Source organism: Pleuronectes platessa, chromosome 4, assembly GCF_947347685.1.
Source record: "Pleuronectes platessa chromosome 4, fPlePla1.1, whole genome shotgun sequence".
Classification (NCBI taxonomy): Eukaryota; Metazoa; Chordata; class Actinopteri; order Pleuronectiformes; family Pleuronectidae; genus Pleuronectes; species Pleuronectes platessa.
The window spans coordinates 30,779,998-30,800,243 of record NC_070629.1 but is presented as its reverse complement, the minus strand read 5'-3'; the positions used below and the strand labels follow the sequence as shown (position 1 = coordinate 30,800,243).

The window sequence follows — 20,246 nt, the reverse complement described above, 5'->3', positions numbered from 1 at the left end:
TGATATGCTACAAAGAGATGTGAGAAGAAACTCAGACTTTGTTTGATTTATTCTTTTTGGTCGGACGTCTCTGAAGGAACATGCACCGATCAGATTTCAAGTTTCAAGTAGGTTCAAGATGCAGTGACTAAAAGTCACCGTGTAGAGACATCAGTGGAATTCAAGTCAACTCTCACCTTGCACACACTTAGAGAAGCTAATGTTTAACTTGTGTCCAGTCATTGTGATTTAGGTTGAATGTCGTTATGTAATCAACACTTTGCAAAGGGGAGTGAACCAAGGTCCACATCTGGGCAAAGTCAAGCCCCCTTATTACTGAGCGGTGTTATTTTTTTAGCTTGTGTACGTTGCAGTGTCGATGGTTCAAGGCCCTTGTGCATTTTCCCTGAGGAATAATACAAATTCCTTTCAAATAGGTTCCGTGCACCATCCGTGCTCAGGCCCTACTTATCATTCAAGTCCCTGAAAAAGGTTTTGAGGTTCAAGTACGTGAACCTAAACATACATATCCAATATTGTCTGCTGGCAGTTAGTTTGGCAGCATTCACTCTTTATTTCTTTATTTCTATTAATATAAAACAATGGTGGAGTTTTTAAAGTAGAGTCGATGCTTCTGTTCTGTTCGTCACATGACGCGTTTCAAATGTGCAACGAGAAACTCGACCTCAGCCAGGATTCAGTTTCCAGCTGCTGATGTTAAATGATTCTTTGTGAATATTCGTTTTTTCTCATAAATAACTGTACTTAATAACAGTTCATCATCTAAACGTGTCCTATGATGTCTAATACTGATGTTGTGTGATGATTTCTTTTCATTGTTCATTTCAATCATGATTTGAACAAGCTGAGAATCTAGATGATTCACTGAAGAGTCTTTATTTACATCACACGTCCTTCATGAGCCACTGGTCCTCCGGTGCAGATCTGACCTTTGACCTCAGAAATCTACATCAACGTTTGTGCTAAATTTGAAGAAATGTCCTCAAAGTCCTCGTACAATATCATGTTCATAAGAATGGGACGGACAGAGGGACAAACATTGGTGCGTCTGTCATACGTATGTACTTATTGTGTTAACATCATGTTAGCATGGACTTAGCACAGGAAGTGATGTCAGACCATGAACATCCTGTTGGTTTGATGACATCACATCTGTGACACCACAAACTCAAACACCAACATCTGTAGACAGCTGATCGTCCAATCATGTGTCCTCGTCCTGATCTGTCCGTCAGGAGACATCACCAACTGCATCATCATCAGCTCTCACTAGGCAACCAAGCACTTCAGGACTGCAACAGCTGCTGTCCACTTGCAGGAGGACAGTCTGAGAGAGGGACACAGGAGAGACAACAGTGAGACACAGGTGAGACACAGGAGAGACACACGAGAGACAACAGGAGAGACAACAGGAGAGACAACAGTGAGACACAGGAGAGACAACAGTGAGACACAGGTGGGACACAGGTGAGACACAGGAGAGACACACGAGAGACAACAGGAGAGACAACAGGAGAGACACAGGTGAGACACAGGTGAGACACAGGTGAGACACAGGTGAGACACAGGTGGGACACAGGAGAGACACACGAGAGACAACAGGAGAGACACAGCAGAGACAACAGGAGAGACAACAGGAGAGACAACAGGAGAGACACAGGTGAGACAACAGGAGAGACACAGGTGAGACAACAGGAGAGACACAGGTGAGACAACAGGAGAGACACAGGTGAGACAACAGGAGAGACACAGGTGAGACAACAGGAGAGACAACAGTGAGACACAGGAGAGACAACAGGGAGACACACGAGAGACAACAGGGAGACACACGAGAGACAACAGTGAGACACAGGAGAGACACAGGAGAGACACAGGAGAGACAACAGTGAGACACAGGAGAGACAACAGGGAGACACACGAGAGACAACAGTGAGACACAGGAGAGACAACAGGGAGACACACGAGAGACAACAGTGAGACACAGGAGAGACACAGGAGAGACACAGGAGAGACAACAGTGAGACACAGGAGAGACAACAGGGAGACACACGAGAGACAACAGTGAGACACAGGAGAGACACAGGAGAGACAACAGTGAGACACAGGAGAGACACAGGAGAGACACAGGAGAGACAACAGTGAGACACAGGAGAGACAACAGGGAGACACACGAGAGACAACAGTGAGACACAGGAGAGACACAGGAGAGACAACAGTGAGACACAGGAGAGACACAGGTGAGATACAGGTGAGATACAGGTGAGATACAGGTGAAATACAGGAGAGACACAGGAGAGACAACAGGAGAGACACAGGAGAGACAACAGGAGAGACAACAGGAGAGACACAGGTGAGACACAGGTGAGACAACAGGAGAGACAACAGGAGAGACACAGGTGAGACACAGGTGAGACACAGGTGAGATACAGGTGAGATACAGGAGAGACACAGGAGAGACAACAGGAGAGACACAGGAGAGACAACAGGAGAGACAACAGGAGAGACACAGGTGAGATACAGGTGAGATACAGGAGAGACACAGGAGAGACACAGGAGAGACAACAGGAGAGACACAGGAGAGACAACAGGAGAGACAACAGGGGAGACACAGGTGAGACACAGGTGAGACACAGGTGAGACACAGGAGAGACACAGGAGAGACAACAGGAGAGACACAGGAGAGACAACAGGAGAGACACAGGTGAGACACAGGTGAGACACAGGAGAGACACAGGTGAGACACAGGTGAGACAACAGGAGAGACACACGAGAGACAACAGGAGAGACACAGCAGAGACAACAGGAGAGACAACAGGAGAGACAACAGGAGAGACAACAGGAGAGACACAGGAGAGACAACAGGAGAGACACAGGTGGGACACAGGAGAGACACACGAGAGACAACAGGAGAGACACAGCAGAGACAACAGGAGAGACAACAGGAGAGACAACAGGAGAGACACAGGTGAGACAACAGGAGAGACACAGGTGAGACAACAGGAGAGACACAGGTGAGACAACAGGAGAGACACAGGTGAGACAACAGGAGAGACACAGGTGAGACAACAGGAGAGACACAGGTGAGACAACAGGAGAGACAACAGTGAGACACACGAGAGACAACAGGGAGACACAGGAGAGACACAGGAGAGACACAGGAGAGACAACAGTGAGACACAGGAGAGACAACAGGGAGACACACGAGAGACAACAGTGAGACACAGGAGAGACACAGGAGAGACAACAGTGAGACACAGGAGAGACACAGGAGAGATACAGGAGAGACAACAGGGAGACACACGAGAGACAACAGTGAGACACAGGAGAGACACAGGAGAGACAACAGTGAGACACAGGAGAGACACAGGTGAGATACAGGTGAGATACAGGTGAAATACAGGAGAGACACAGGAGAGACAACAGGAGAGACACAGGAGAGACAACAGGAGAGACAACAGGAGAGACACAGGTGAGACACAGGTGAGACACAGGTGAGATACAGGTGAGATACAGGAGAGACACAGGAGAGACAACAGGAGAGACACAGGAGAGACAACAGGAGAGACAACAGGAGAGACACAGGTGAGATACAGGTGAGATACAGGAGAGACAACAGGAGAGACACAGGAGAGACAACAGGAGAGACAACAGGAGAGACACAGGTGAGACACAGGTGAGACACAGGTGAGACACAGGAGAGACACAGGAGAGACAACAGGAGAGACACAGGTGAGACACAGGAGAGACACAGGAGAGACACAGGTGAGATACAGGAGAGACACAGGTGAGACACAGGAGAGACACAGGTGAGACACAGGAGAGACAACAGGAGAGACACAGGTGAGACACAGGAGAGACACAGGTGAGACACAGGAGAGACACAGGTGAGACACAGGAGAGACACAGGCAGTGTTGCCATAGTTACTTTGAAAAAGTAACTTAGTTACTCTACAAGTTACTTGATTTTAAAAGTAACTAAGTTAGATTACAAGTTACTTGATTTTAAAAGTAACTAAGTTAGATTACAAGTTACTTTATTAGTTACATTCAGCAGCTGCCGACAACACCCCCGCCGCCTCAACATAAAAATGACAACCGGTTTGGCCAACACTAACGCGTTACTAAGTAGCGCGTTACCGGCATCACTGGACACAGGTGAGACACAGGTGAGACACAGGAGAGACACAGGTGAGACACAGGAGAGACACAGGTGAGACACAGGTGAGACACAGGTGAGACACAGGTGAGACACAGGAGAGACAACAGGAGAGACAACAGTGAGAGACAACAGGAGAGACAACAGTGAGAGACAACAGGAGAGACACAGGTGAGATACAGGAGAGACACACGAGAGACAACAGGAGAGACAACAGGAGAGACAACAGTGAGAGACAACAGGAGAGACACAGGTGAGATACAGGAGAGACACACGAGAGACAACAGGAGAGACACAGGAGAGACAACAGGAGAGACAACAGTGAGAGACAACAGGAGAGACACAGGTGAGATACAGGAGAGACACATGTGAGATACAGGAGAGACACAGGTGAGACACAGGAGAGACACAGGAGAGACACAGGTGAGACACAGGTGAGACACAGGAGAGACACAGGAGAGACAACAGGAGAGACAACAGGAGAGACAACAGTGAGAGACAACAGGAGAGACAACAGTGAGAGACAACAGGAGAGACACAGGTGAGATACAGGAGAGACACACGAGAGACAACAGGAGAGACAACAGGAGAGACAACAGTGAGAGACAACAGGAGAGACACAGGTGAGATACAGGAGAGACACACGAGAGACAACAGGAGAGACACAGGAGAGACAACAGGAGAGACAACAGTGAGAGACAACAGGAGAGACACAGGTGAGATACAGGAGAGACACAGGTGAGATACAGGAGAGACAACAGGAGAGACAACAGTGAGAGACAACAGGAGAGACACAGGTGAGATACAGGAGAGACACAGGTGAGATACAGGAGAGACACAGGTGAGACACAGGAGAGACACAGGAGAGACAACAGGAGAGACAACAGTGAGAGACAACAGGAGAGACACAGGTGAGATACAGGAGAGACACAGGTGAGATACAGGAGAGACACAGGTGAGACACAGGAGAGACACAGGAGAGACAACAGGAGAGACAACAGTGAGAGACAACAGGAGAGACACAGGTGAGATACAGGAGAGACACAGGTGAGACACAGGAGAGACACAGGAGAGACACAGGAGGGACAACAGGTGAGACACAGCGGTTGAGACGCACCTGGGCGTCCCCTGGGGAGCAGGCGTGCAGCAGGTGGATGCACAGCGTCGCTTCACTCATCAGCGTCTCTCGGACCGAGACGTCCAGTCGAGAGTCTGAAGAGACGTCCACCAGCAGCTGCAGCAAACGACGCAGCAACACGTGGAGCCTGGGACGCTGCATCCTGAGGAGACAGGGGAGTTTCAGATTCTAACCTGTGAGGCTGACTCTGTGTGTCTGTGTGTGTGTGTGTGTGTGTGTGTGTGTGTGTGTGTGTGTGTGCTCAGACCTGGGCCAGGCTGCTCTGGTTATTCTCTGTAGAACCTCCAGAACCTTCAGTCTGCTGGTCTCCTCCGGTGGATCCCTGACCTCCAGGTATCCCAGCACCACCCGCTCCACTCGCAGCAGGTGCCTGCACACTGCCACCCCCATCCTGCACCACACACACAAAACAAACGCACCCTGAGACATGAAGCAAACATCTGGTTGATGTCTTACTCTCACCTGATCACATGACTGAATCCATCTCACCTGTCCACTAACAGAGGGAGGACGGAGGCGTAGACGCGTCTCAGCTCCACATTGTTCTCCGCCTCCATGTGGACGAGGACCAGGCGCAGGACGTCGTCATGGAGACAAGGCTTCCTGCGGCTGGAGGACGGGTCGAGAGAAGAGGGGGGCTTCTCCAAAACCAACAACAGGTCCAAGAGACAGGACAGGGCGAGCTACAGAGAGAGGGAGACAGAGAGTGAGAGAGAGAGAGTGAGAGTGAGAGACAGAGAGTCAGAGAGAGAGAGAGAGAGAGAGAGAGAGAGAGAGTGAGAGAGAGAGTCAGAGAGAGAGAGAGAGAGAGAGAGAGAGAGAGAGAGTGAGAGTGAGAGAGAGAGAGTCAGAGAGAGAGAGAGAGTGAGAGACAGAGAGTCAGAGAGAGAGAGAGAGTGAGAGTGAGAGAGAGAGAGTCAGAGAGAGAGAGAGAGAGAGAGAGAGAGAGAGAGAGACAGGTGATTGAGTAATGTGAACCTTTAACCAAAAAACTGTGTGAAAATATTATCATTTATTATAAAGAAAAACCTTAAAAAAGACCGAAGTCCTCATTAAGACAGAAGATCATACGTGTGTGTGTGTGTGTGTGTGTGTGTGTGTGTTACCTGTATAACAGTCGTCTCTGTTGTGAACAAGTGTTTCAATAAAGCTTGATAGATGACGTCTGCTCTGTTGAACTGACGCAGATCAGCAGCAGGCTGAGAGCACACACACACACACACACACACACACACACACACACACACACACACACACACACACACACACACACACACACACACACACACACACACACACACACACACACACACACACACACACACACCATCATCATCATCATCATCATCATCATCATCATCATTTTCCGACCACACAGATATTGCCCTGTGTGTGTTTGTGAGTTTGTTCTTACCGTGTTGAGTATGATGTGGTGCAGACAGCGTACTCCCAGCATGCAGTTCTCTGGTCTGTAGTGGTCGTTGAAGAGGAGGGGTGGGGGGAGGAGGCGAGGCAGGTGAGGGGAGAGAGAGGGGCGAGCGAGCTGCAGGAACACACAGAAAGCAGCTGTGAACTAAACCATGTGACCTTGGACTTCCTATCAGCTCCGTCCAGTCGGACCAGATGCTGGAGCTGAAGCTCCTCCTCTCTCTGCCTCCTGATTGGCTGCTACAGGAGACTCTTTTAACAACAAACTAATTCATTCACTGATTTAAAACAATCTCAACAACCAAACACTCAAAGTTGAAATACCTACAAAACAGACCAGTTCAGATATTAAAACATGATTTTGACTTATTGTATTGTCATGGAACCTGATGACATCATAAAGTCTGACCTGCAGGAGAGTCCAGGAGAACACCAGCTTCACCGCTACACACCGCTGCCAGGAGTCCCTGCAACACACACAGACACACACACACACACAGACACACACACACAGTTCAATCAAACTGACACATGTGATGTCCCGCTTTCCAAACTGGTTCCTACTTTGTGAGTTGCGGCTGCAGGACGTCCAGGACTCCTCTTAGAATTCCTCCGTCCCCCCCCCCCTCCCTTTGTCTGCCATCTCCCACCAGGAGGTGGGCGGAGTCTCTCCAGCCACCTGCCCTCAGCAGCGCCTCCTGCAGGCTCTGTGCAGCTGCTCTGGAGGGGGGGTTGGTCCACACCTGATCCTGAAGACAGAGAGATGATGTCACTGCCACACAATTCACAGACGATTCAAAAGACTGATTCCCCCCCCCACACTAACCTGGAAATGCGTCACAGCAAACACACACACAGGGGGCGCCACACGTAACAGCAGGCCAGTCCCCTCCCAGTTTCCCACAGCTCCCAGCAGTGCTCGGAGCACAGAGCAAACTTGGACGGCTCGGCTCGGGATGCTCTGATAGGCTGCCGGTGCTGGAGAGCTGTCATCCTCACAGAGCGGCAGATCGGCACAGCCAATCAGAGCGCTGGTCAGAGACCTGTACGCAGACTGAAGCTCCTCCTCCTCACCCTCCTCATTGACTGAGGTCAGGGAGAACAGCCAATCAGGATCTGCTGTTTGAAAGAGTCGCTCCACACGACCAATCAGGGAGCTTGTGTCAGAGTCCGATGACGCACCTATCAGCTTCTCCGTCAGCCGAGCCAGGAGCTCTGTGATTGAAGGGAGAGGACAGGGGGGGAGGGGCTTCTCTGAGGAGAGGAGATGAAGGTCATGAAGTAAAGATGAAAGCTCCATCCTGTGGAGGGAGGAAGGAAGGAAGGAAGGAAGGAAGGAAGGAAGGAAGGAAGGAAGGAAGGAAGGAAGAATTTCAGAGATGAAAGAAAAATGAAAGACAAAATGAAGAAAGGTGAGAAATCTAAACATTTAATGAATTAACCTTCAACATCGTTACCGAACTGAAAGCTCAGAAAATTAGTGAGAGGAACATGGGGGGTCCGGCCACCAGGGGGCGATCAAGACACTTTGGCTTCAGTTTTCAGAGCCGTCCTGTCCTCCCTCGTTATTTGGGGTCTGTGGTGATTCTGTAGTTTTGTGTTTTGTCCCATGTTCGGGCGGCTGTGGCTGAGGGGGCAGAGCGGAGCCTCCAACCAGAAGGTCAGAGGTCCGATCCCAGTCTCCCCATCTGGATGCCGAAGTGCCCTTGAGCAAGATCCTGAACCAAGTGCTGCTCATAGATGCACGCTGTGAATGTTCTGTATGTCATCAAGACTAGAATAACCTTTATAAATATATATAATATATAATATATATAAACACACACCATTTACCAGAGCATGGTGACGTCATGAACGGCGCAGCTCATTTTAATTCAGTTTATTTATGGTTTGTTCAGAAACAGGAAGTGAAACTGACCTGGAATCAGCTGCTGGTTCCGTCAAAAAGAAACGAATCAGTTTAAATGAATCTTCAGTTCAAATTAAGATTAATTTTAATTGAAGATTCATTTTAATTAAAGATTCAGTTTAAATGAAGATTCGGTTTTTCAGACTTTCTTCAGCTTCGCGCCTCTGAACGCTCCGGACTCTTCTAGCGGACGGACCGTGTGTTCAGGGGAATATATCCGGCTGGATACAAGCTCCCCACGGAAGGTTCCTACTCTCTGGAAGTTCGGTCAAAACAGATGAAAAGAATCTCAATAAGTGAAACTGATCCGATGGTTTTTTAAATAATTTGAATGTTAACGTGTGATCAGTTGAATGTGTTTCATATCTATTATTGATGGTTTTATTCCCTCTGTGCAAATCAATGGTACTACTAACATTCTGCTCACTGTGCAGAGTATTTCTACTCTTATATTTCCTTGTGTGTATATTGCAGATTTACTTACTTATTACTTTGACAGATGTTTATTTTATTTTATTGTTTTTTTTGCTGCTGACACAAGACACATTTCTTCATGGTGGGACTAATAAAGGATTATCTTCTCTTCTCTTATCTGATTCTATATCTTATCAAATATCTTAACTTATTTTAACTTAGGTGAACTGTTGTTTCAGCAGCAAATGTTTTGGTTTTTGGGTAAATCTGTGAAACATAATTTTTAAGAAGAGAGAATAGAAATAAAGATCCCAAACTAAATTAATTTCAACAAATGGGTTTAATGAATTTATTCTGTTAATTGAAGAAGTTCATTCTTGACTTAAGTGAAAACGAGTGATAATAGTAATTTATAGAGTTTTACACGATTGCATCACTTTGGGATTGAAGGACATTAGAGGACATTCAGCTGGGACCGTTTCATCTGCAAAGCTTCTGTAGTTTTTTTAATGGATTAAAGAAAACACGGATTTCTGAAAATAAAAACAGGTAGAAAACCAAGTGAGGACTTAGTGTTTGTCTGATTATGTACGATTATGTCATTAAATTGTGTCATTAAAACTGAAGTATCTGATAAGGTGACTTCATCAGAGGCTGCATGAACACGTCTCCAGCTCAGTGTTCATAGACGACATGTTCACACGCGTTGGACAGTTCAGAGAAGCTGTCTGATGTCAAAGTGCACGTGTCGCCCACGGATATCAGAGAGAAGCGCAGAGGTGTTTGTGGTGATATTAGTGGCAGATTAAAATATAAATACACGTTAAAAAACTGATTTCCTCTGGTTTACCATGAATCAGAGTCAAAGACTGAAGTGTTTCCGACCTGTTTACACACACACGACCACATCAGACTCCAAGAGCTTTGATGGGCGCACACACTCAGATTAACACTCACACTTTATTCATATTTCAAAGCAGGAGGAAACTTTTGAAGCTGCTAGTGTGTGTGGCCTGACACTGCTGTGATCTAGTGTCACACACACACACACACACACACACACACGCACGCACGCACGCACACACACACACACACGCGCACACACACACACACACACACACACACACACACACACACACACACACACACAGGTTGTGACTAACTTTGTCACGACTGTTTATTGATTTCCATTCATTGTGGACAGTCTAACCAAAACCTGACCTCTGACCTTAACCAGGACGTCAGAAATGCCTGAGCTTTGGTTCCCATCAGGTCAATGGTCCCCACAAGGTCAGTGTGAATCACAGGAGGAAAGTATCAAAACAGAATCAGAATTCTTTTTATTGCCATGTATATTTGCACATACAGGAAATTGCCTTGGTGTGGTTGGTGCACTGTACAAACAACAATATAAAAACAACAACAATATCGAACAACAATATATACAGTAAGAGAGTTACGTGCGGTTCTAAGGTGCAGAGATTGGTGATAATGCCAATAATATAGAGTTATAAATTATAAATGATGTATCACAAATATCTGATCTTTCTCCTCCTCACATTTTGTAAACAGGCTCTTTACTTTAATGCGTTTGAGGGGAATCATGTTTGTTTTCATTTTGCGTCATCGAGCGTCACCTTCCACCGTCCACACAGACTTCAACCTAAACAGAGAAAAGCAGAGTCCTTGTTGTGTATCAGTGCAAATCCAACACAACAGATGCAAAAGAGACGAATCAATCTGAACAATCAGCAATAAAGAAATAAAGATATCTGAGAATAAAGGTCTTTTATAAGTCTACTTTATTTCTTTCAAGGAAGGTCAGACAATCATGCAGCATGTAAGAGCTTTCATCAGAGGGGGGGGGGGGGGCGAAGGAACCTTCACAGGCGTGTGAGGAGGTGAGATGTGAGTGAGCAGGGTTCAAATCCCAGGAGACACAGTCACTGGTGAATCTAATAGATAAAGGTCATGAGGATTCTACCATGAAGCAGGAACGGTCATCTTGTCACATATGATACACATAAGCAGAGAAAACACATAGTACATAAATATGTAATTTTCCATTACAAGGCTTAAGCAGTTATAACAACACAACTCACGTCTAATCAAGATGTATTTTCACCAGGCTTTAATTAACCAGATTTTAATGAACCAGATTTTAATAAACCAGATTTTAATCAATCAGATTTTATAAGCCAGGTGAGAGTTCACACAACAGATGAGGATTCTACGAGCACATGTGAGAATGAGGTGATGAGGAGGAAGTGAAGCCTCAGACAGAGGAGAGAAGATTCGTAGCACTGATCTCAAGTCAGCTCGATGTCAGGATTAGTATCAGAAGAAGTTATTACAAACTCACACGTGCTGTTAATCTTCCTCCATGTTGTCATCTAGTAAATGAAAAGTCAGATCTAGAGTCAGACTGTGGATATGAAGCTGTTAATATCAGATCTGTTGAATCACTACAGAACACTTACTGTGAATGAGCCTGAGGAGGTTTGTGTGAAGCCTCTGACTCACTGACCTCATCAGCTCTGTTCTGTCACATCCCAACAAACACAAACAAGGACTTGATACCAGATAAAGTACAAATACTTCAGAGTATTAACTCTAATGAAAGTCAAGAGTGTGTTTTAAAAAGAAGTAAATCTGTAAATATGAACCTTTTAGCCATAAAAAGATGGGGGGGGGCACATCTGTGATGGGGGGGGGGGGCTCTATGTCCAACCAAGGTTTGAGTCTGTGATGGTCCTCACTAACACTCGTCTCAGACACAACCATCCTGCAGAGTCACAACGTGCTGAAGTCATTCAGGATTTAATATCTACACAGATGTTCATGAAGATGGATCCAGATCGACTTGATCTGCAGAACCACAGGAACATAGAGTTCAGGGGCCTGAGCAGGAACCGGTTCAATCCAGACTCACGGAACGAATCTCTGACTTGTGTGAACCTGAAGTGTTGAAGTCCTGAAGAGTCCAGAGCGGATTCTAACATGTGTGTGTCTGTGAGCTCTGCATCCATTTCCTGTTTACTCTCCATCTGACGGAGCTGCTGCCCGCCGCCGGAAATTAAAGATCAGATAAGAAGCATGTGACCACACGTACAAACACACACGAGTCGTCCAGCTTACAGCACGTTTTAATGAGGAGAAAGGTCAAAGGTCAAAGGTCAGATATAGATTCAGGAACAGTTCCAACACTTTGGCTCCAGAATATTCAAAGAAATCACGGAGATCAATCAAGTTCCTTCAAGTAAATTCACACACACAGTTTTCACTGGAAACAACTTCTAATGCTCCATGTTATCTCAAATTTAATAAATCATCAAAAGATATTTCTGGCTGAAATATGAAAGTTGAACAGTTTTTACTTGGTAACGATGTTAAAGGTTTGTTTTTTATTCATGAAAGATGAACAAGGTTGTTCAGGTGATTGATTGAGAAGAATGTGTGTGTGTGTGTGTGTGTGTGTGTGTGTGTCTGTGTGTCACTCCTCCGTCTCCTCTTCTTCACTGTAATCACTCAGAGGAAACTCACGAATCTCCTTCTGTGTGTTATAGCTTTTTGTGTGCATCACACACTCCTGGTCGATGATTGCCTGTAACACACACACAAACACACACACTTTGAGTTCAACATCAGAGACACACACACACTTCCTGTTCATCTGCCCAGGCCTGCCACTAAACACAAAGTGTGTGTGTGTGTGTGTGTGTGTGTGTGCGTGTGGGGGTGTGGTGTGTGCGTGTGTGTCTGTGTGTGTGTATGTGTGTGTGGGTGGGTGTGGTGTGTGTGTGCGGTGTGTGCATGTGTGTGTGTGTGTGTGTGTGGGTGTGTGTGGGTGTGGTGTGTGCATGTGTGTGTGTTTGTGTGTGTGTGTGAATCTTAACAATCATCATCATCGGCAGCATCATGTGGGAGGAGCTTCACGTGTGAGTGACAGTTACCATCTTCTCCTCTCTGACCGCGGGGTTCCGTAACAGGAAGCAGAGCGGAGCGTACAGGATGTTGATCACCCCGATGAGCACCATGAGACAAGGAAACCCCACCGCCTGGACCAGAGCGCCCCCTGTGGATGGTCCTGGAACAACAGAAACATGTTTAATACATTCATCTGTACCATCATCATTGGCACACTGGAGATTTCCTATTACAGAAATATTCAAAGGTTTTGCCGTCACGCAGCCTGTGTTGTTTAACTTGAAGTGCTGCCACTCAGGTGTGTTGGTGATGACAACCCCCCCCCCCCTCATGGGCAGGAGACTGTGGACCTTCATAAGGACCGTGAACCAAGAATCAGAGCCTTCCCCAAATCAGCTCGAGGGTTTGAGGACGCATCGAGGAAATGACAGAAAAGACCTGAGACCCCAGAAGTTCAGGACGAGAAGGTTGTGAAGCTCGTGTTTCTCACAGATGTTACAGGACATCTCAACGAGCTCAATCTCCGGCTGCAAGGTGCAGGACAACCTGTCTCTGTTCGACACATGGACGAGTTTCCTTCACAGCACAGCAGGAGTTCACCACACGGTGTGGGGACTTTCAGAAGTGTGGACCTATGTTCTCTTCCTTGATCAAGCCCGACAGCCTTCATGGTCATGAATTGAATTAGTCTCTGATAGACTGGTTGGATACACAGGGCTCCACACAGTTTTAAAATGGTGTCAGTGCAATCGGCCATGGGGGGGGAAGTTCTGAATCTGAGTGTGGCTGTTAGTGACAAACTTATAAACATGTTTCTTCACAGTGTTGTTCTATATATAACCAATATGAGTGTAAAGAAATGACAATGAATATGAATGTGGTTCATCGATAAAACTTAATTTGCGTGTGCGTGTGTGTGTGTGTGCGTGTGCGTCTGTGTGTGTGTGTGTTACCGATGGCGAAGCCCATACACAGCGCCACATCAGCGATGGCGTAGACGCTGCCGTAGACAGAGGCGTGGCGGATGTCGACCAGGTAGCCCATGATGGCCATCATGGAGGAGTCCACCATGCCTGCAGGCCAATCAACCAAGTCCTTGATTATTGATCAATTAACGTGAATTTACTGTTACAGTAGTTTGTGACATGTGACATGTGACATGTGACATGTGACCTCGTCACCTATAGCGAAGCCCAGACCTCCGTTTGGTCCAATCAGACCAGAGATACTGGTGGCAAAGGGAACCTGCAACACACACACAGCAATGAGAGGGATGGATGGATGGATGGACGGATGGATGGACGGATGGATGGTTGGATGGATGGTTGGTTGGATGGTTGGATGAATGGTTGGATGGATGGATGGAAGGATGGATGGATGGACGGATGATGGATGGATGGATGGATGAATGGTTGCTTGGATGGTTGGATGAATGGTTGGATGGATGGATGGAAGGATGGATGGATGGATGAATGGATGGATGAATGGTTGGATGGATGGATGGAAGGATGGATTAATGGATGAATGGATGGTTGGATGGATGAATGGATGGATGGATTAATGGATGAATGGATGGTTGGATGGATGGATGGATGAATGGATGGATGAATGGTTGGATGGATAGATGAATGGTTGGATGGATGGATGGAAGGATGGATGGATGAAAGGATGATAGATGGATGGATGGATGGATGGATGGATGGATGGATGGATGGATGGATGGAAGGATGGATGGATGGATGAATGGATGATGGATGGATGGATGGATGAATGGTTGCTTGGATGGTTGGATGAATGGTTGGATGGATGGATGGAAGGATGGATGGATGGATGAATGGATGGATGAATGGTTGGATGGATGGATGGAAGGATGGATTAATGGATGAATGGATGGTTGGATGGATGAATGGATGGATGGATTAATGGATGAATGGATGGTTGGATGGATGGATGGATGAATGGATGGATGAATGGTTGGATGGATAGATGAATGGTTGGATGGATGGATGGAAGGATGGATGGATGAAAGGATGATAGATGGATGGATGGATGGATGGATGGATGGATGGATGGATGGATGGATGGATGGAAGGATGGATGGATGGATGAATGGATGGATGAATGGTTGGATGGATGGATTAATGGATGAATGGATGGTTGGATGGATGGATGGATGAATGGATGGATGAATGGTTGGATGGATGGATTAATGGATGAATGGATGGTTGGATGGATGGTTGGATGGATGGATTAATGGATGAATGGATGGTTGGATGGATGGATGGATGGTTGGATGGATGGATTAATGGATGAATGGATGGTTGGATGGATGGATGGATGAATGGATGGATGAATGGTTGGATGGATGGATTAATGGATGAATGGATGGTTGGATGGTTGGATGGATGGTTGGATGGATGGATTAATGGATGAATGGATGGTTGGATGGATGGATTAATGGATGAATGGATGGTTGGATGGATGGATGGATGAATGGATGGATGAATGGTTGGATGGATGGTTGGATGGATGGATGGATGAATGGATGGTTGGATGGATGGATGGGTGAATGGATGGATGAATGGATGGATGAATGGTTGGATGGATGGATGGATGGATGGATTAATGGATGAATGGATGGTTGGATGGATGGATGGATGAATGGATGGATGAATGGTTGGATGGATAGATGAATGGTTGGATGGATGGATGAATGGATGGATGGATTAATGGATGAATGGATGGTTGGATGGATGAATGGATGGATGGATTAATGGATGAATGGATGGTTGGATGGATGGATGGATGAATGGATGGATGAATGGTTGGATGGATAGATGAATGGTTGGATGGATGGATGGAAGGATGGATGGATGAAAGGATGATAGATGGATGGATGGATGGATGGATGGATGGATGGATGGATGGATGGATGGAAGGATGGATGGATGGATGAATGGATGGATGAATGGTTGGATGGATGGATTAATGGATGAATGGATGGTTGGATGGATGGATGGATGAATGGATGGATGAATGGTTGGATGGATGGATTAATGGATGAATGGATGGTTGGATGGATGGTTGGATGGATGGATTAATGGATGAATGGATGGTTGGATGGATGGATGGATGGTTGGATGGATGGATTAATGGATGAATGGATGGTTGGATGGATGGATGGATGAATGGATGGATGAATGGTTGGATGGATGGATTAATGGATGAATGGATGGTTGGATGGTTGGATGGATGGTTGGATGGATGGATTAATGGATGAATGGATGGTTGGATGGATGGATTAATGGATGAATGGATGGTTGGATGGATGGATGGATGAATGGATGGATGAATGGTTGGATGGATGGTTGGATGGATGGATGGATGAATGGATGGTTGGATGGATGGATGGATGAATGGATAGATGAATGGTTGGATGGATGGATTAATGGATGAATGGATGGTTGGATGGATGGTTGGATGCTGTACTTACACATATTAGACTGATACCAACAATAAACATCCCCAACATGGAGCAGAGCCACCTGGAGACAGAAAAATACCCATCAGCCACCATGTCTCTGTCTCACACACACACACACACACACACACACACACACACACACAGAGACACACACACACACACACACACACACACACACACACACACACACAGAGACACACACACACACACAGACACACACACTGACCGTCCCATCTTATTGGCCAGGACACCAAACAGGTTGGTTCCTATCAGGTAGGAGATGCTGGCGGGGAGGAACGCCAAACCTGCAACACAACACACACCGGTGAGAGGGGGAGGGGCCCTGTGACATCACATGATCAGAGGCGTTTAACTGGACAGACAGTGGATTGTACCAAGTTGCCAGTTAGGGGAGCACATGGTCTGCATCATCCAGATGGGCAGCGTTGGCTCCAGGATGGCCACGCCCATGTTGGCGAAACACAGAGAACCTGGAAAGGAAACGACAGGAAGTGGCTCCTGTCACTCACGGGTGAGCATGGATTGATTGACAGCAGTCTGGGCCTATCACATTCAGCGCTGAGACGCTCAGGTGAAGTCTCTCACCTGCACTGATGAGGATGTAGGGATCCTTCATCAGCGTCAGTAGAGGAGTTCCCTCCACGCTCTGAAACACATGAGCTCATCAAACTGACGCCTCAGCACCTGACACATGACTCCTCTCGTCCAATCAAAGGACACAACCAGCTGCTAAGTGTCAGGTGAGATCAGATCCCATTAGAGATCCTCACTGGTGTCTGGCCCACTCCAGGTCAGTGGGCTGAACTACGGAGGGTTATCAGTTCTACTCGGTTCTGGATCAGTGTGACTGAGGTGGTTTGAGGTGGACTCACCCCGGGGGAGATCTTTGAAGGCTGCAGGATGCACAACTGTAACACTGCAACACAAACAGAAGCAGACATGAACTGAACCACAGACATGAACTGAACCACAGACATGAACTGAACCACAGACATGAACTGAACCACAGACATGTTCCTCACATGTTCCTCACACATGTTTTACAGAGTTAGTTTTTAAAGGTTTTCTTGATACAGATGTGATTGACCTCAGAGTCTCCTGTGACATCACGTTACCTCCATCGAACACAGCCAGGAAGGCCAGAATCAGGAAGGGGGCGCTGTGCCCCACGAACTCATACATCACACTGCCAAACGGAGCTCCGACTGCAACACAACAGACACACACAGGCTGTACACAACCACAGAAATAAAGGTAAAATACACAACAACAGGACACGAACACACAACACCCACACACTGACATGACATACATGTACAGACTGACATGATACTGTGTGTGTGTGTGTGTGTGTGTGTGTGTGTCTCACTCAGCACTCCCATAGCCAGTCCTCCCAGTGCCATGCCCATGGCGATGCCTCTCTCCTCGTCATCTGTGTACACACTGGCCAACATACCCAGACCTACCCACACACAGACACACACAGACACACACACACACACACACACACACACACACACACACACACACACACACACACACACACAGAAGAGGAAATGCAAACATGATGGAGCTGTGATGACGTGAGGAAGATTCATTCAAACGCAGACGTGACACGTAATTTACACTTTTGTTGTTTGTGTGTTTGTGTGTTTGTGTGTTTGTGTGTTTGTGTGTTTGTGTTTACCTGCAACCGAAGAGAAGGACGATCCGATTCCCTGCAGCGAGCGAGCGAAGAACAACAGAGCGTACGTCCCTGAGAACGCAAACACTGACACACACACACACACATGTTAATGTGCACTGTGTGTATGCATGTGTGTGTGTCTGTGTGTGTGTGTGTGAGACTTACTGATGGTCGACACAAACATGATAAAGAATCCAGCGAACATGGGGATGTGATACCCGACCCTGCAGAGAGAGACAGTTCCACAGAAGATCAGGACTCGTCTCCACTTGAAACCAAAAGGTCTCAGATTCAAACGCTGACATCTTGGAGCTGTGGCATCGAGGTCCCGCCCACACACACTCTCAACCAATCAAACATCTGTATTCACATCGTGACTCACCTGTTGGTGAGCGGGCCCACGAAGGGGTTGACACACAGCTGGACCAGAGCTTTGGACGCCATCAACAGACCTACACGGACATTCTCCTGCTCCAGGAACCACCTGTCCTGAAGACAAGGGGAGTCCTGAGAGGAGGAGGAGAGGAGGAGGTGAGGAGGACAGGAGAGGAGAGGAGAGGAGGAGGGGAGGGAGGTGAGGAGGAGGTGAGGAGGAGAGGACAGGAGAGGAGGAGAGGAGAGGAGAGGAGAGGAGAGGAGAGGAGAGGAGAGGAGGAGGGGAGGGAGGTGAGGAGGAGAGGAGAGGAGAGGAGGAGGTGAGGAGGAGAGGAGAGGAGGAGAGGAGAGGAGGAGGAGAGAGGGAGGTGAGGAGGAGAGGAGGAGAGGAGAGGAGAGGAGGAGGGGAGGGAGGTGAGGAGGAGAGGAGGAGAGGAGAGGAGGAGAGGAGAGGAGGAGAGGAGAGGAGGAGGACAGGAGAGGAGGAGAGGAGGAGGACAGGAGAAGAGGAGAGGAGGAGAGGAGAGGAGAGGAGGAGAGGAGAGAGAAACACAGGCAAGTTTCTTGAGGAGAAGTGAGGAGGACTCTGACTCAGAGACAGAAACCACACGTCCATGTTTCACGATCGTGACGTGGTCATCAAACATCATCGTCCACCTACTGTAGCAGCCGAGGTGTCGTTGACCTGGTGCGTCAGCTCGGGGTCAGAGGTCGGCTTGGGCCGGATCTCCTGCAGCCTGAAGGTCGTGTTGTCAAACAGAGACACTAGAGGAGAGGAGGTGGGGACAGGCGTCTCCGTGTCTGTCCCCAGGAGACCAGCTCTGTGGCTGGGGAGGGGCAGCAGGGAGGGCTGGGCGGTCTGGGGCTCCGGACTGGGATGCTCCAGGGCGTAGAGGAATGTTGGGATGATTGGCACTGAGGGACGAGGGGGGGGGGGCAGTCATTTATCCATCACATGGTTCAAATCAAGGTAATTTATTAACATCGTTATGATTCTGGCAAAATGATTCATAAATGTTTTCATGTTGAACTTTTAAAACATCTCACTGAATTCACTCAGGGGTCAGGAGGTCAGGAGGCATAACCTAACCTCCTGACCCCTGACCCATCCTCCACCACATCCAGATCCTCATCTGATTCAGATCCTCATCTGATCCTGATCCAGATCCAGATCATCATCTGATCCAGATCCAGATCCTCATCTGATCCAGATCCAGATCCTCATCTGATCAAGATGCAGATCCTCATCTGATTCAGATCCTCATCTGATCCAGATCCAGATCATCATCTGGATCTGGATCAGATGAGGATCTGGATCTGGATCAGATGATGATCTGGATCTGGATCAGGATCAGATGAGGATCTGAATCAGATGAGGATCTGCATCTGGATCAGATGAGGATCTGGATCTTGATCAGGGTCAGATGAGGATCTGAATCAGATGAGGATCTGCATCTGGATCAGATGAGGATCTGGATCTGGCTCGTTTTATTAGGCTGCAGAAACATCTCACATCCTGACGACAGGAATTATGGGAAATAAAATAGGACCCAGGATGGAGCCATGGGGGACACCACCCCCAGACTGCACAAGGCCTCCTTCCTCCATTGATTGATTCAGTTATTTGTTATTGTTGATCTGTAAATACCATGATAAGTGTGTAACATCTAAAAACCAGGAAGGGCTAAAGGAGCCGAGAGGAAATGA

General features: G+C 47.4%; 2 protein-coding genes across 2 annotated transcripts in view; both read right to left on the bottom strand.

Moving 5' to 3' along the window:
• Positions 1 to 31: 31 nt before the first annotated feature.
• On the bottom strand, positions 32 to 8,833 carry tti2 (TELO2 interacting protein 2). The gene is made up of 10 exons (XM_053421538.1): positions 8,641 to 8,833; positions 7,549 to 8,023; positions 7,287 to 7,471; positions 7,132 to 7,189; positions 6,709 to 6,837; positions 6,401 to 6,493; positions 5,784 to 5,977; positions 5,542 to 5,685; positions 5,274 to 5,436; positions 32 to 1,327 (listed from the first exon to the last, which is right to left on the bottom strand). Exons 2-10 carry the CDS (start codon positions 8,020 to 8,022, stop codon positions 1,232 to 1,234), a joined length of 1,536 nt encoding a protein of 511 aa, XP_053277513.1. The 5' UTR covers position 8,023; positions 8,641 to 8,833; the 3' UTR covers positions 32 to 1,231.
• Positions 8,834 to 12,204: 3,371 nt separating this feature from the next.
• The window catches only part of LOC128438800 (chromaffin granule amine transporter), an 8,560-nt gene continuing 518 nt past the window's right edge, over positions 12,205 to 20,246 (bottom strand). The window contains exons 2-16 of the mRNA XM_053421500.1: positions 19,201 to 19,454; positions 18,547 to 18,671; positions 18,330 to 18,388; positions 18,165 to 18,248; positions 17,847 to 17,939; positions 17,593 to 17,682; positions 17,350 to 17,393; positions 17,063 to 17,123; positions 16,852 to 16,947; positions 16,683 to 16,761; positions 16,466 to 16,517; positions 14,154 to 14,217; positions 13,926 to 14,045; positions 12,999 to 13,132; positions 12,205 to 12,649 (exon numbers count right to left, since the gene is read on the bottom strand). Of these exons, the coding sequence (XP_053277475.1) occupies positions 12,539 to 12,649; positions 12,999 to 13,132; positions 13,926 to 14,045; positions 14,154 to 14,217; positions 16,466 to 16,517; positions 16,683 to 16,761; positions 16,852 to 16,947; positions 17,063 to 17,123; positions 17,350 to 17,393; positions 17,593 to 17,682; positions 17,847 to 17,939; positions 18,165 to 18,248; positions 18,330 to 18,388; positions 18,547 to 18,671; positions 19,201 to 19,454 (1,466 nt within the window). The 3' untranslated portion in view covers positions 12,205 to 12,538. The remainder of the gene's footprint in view (positions 12,650 to 12,998; positions 13,133 to 13,925; positions 14,046 to 14,153; positions 14,218 to 16,465; positions 16,518 to 16,682; positions 16,762 to 16,851; positions 16,948 to 17,062; positions 17,124 to 17,349; positions 17,394 to 17,592; positions 17,683 to 17,846; positions 17,940 to 18,164; positions 18,249 to 18,329; positions 18,389 to 18,546; positions 18,672 to 19,200; positions 19,455 to 20,246) is intronic.

Excerpts from the sequence above, each read along its gene's own strand:
- tti2 (XM_053421538.1), bottom strand. The coding sequence starts at position 8,022 with ATGGAGCTTTCATCTTTACTTCATGACCTTCATCTCCTCTCCTCAGAG. Across the intron at positions 7,190-7,286 it reads CTGCAGCCGCAACTCACAAA|GGACTCCTGGCAGCGGTGTG; the intron begins GTAGGAACCAGT and ends TGTGTGTTGCAG. Across the intron at positions 1,328-5,273 it reads GCTCCCCAGGGGACGCCCAG|ACTGTCCTCCTGCAAGTGGA; the intron begins GTGCGTCTCAAC and ends TCCCTCTCTCAG.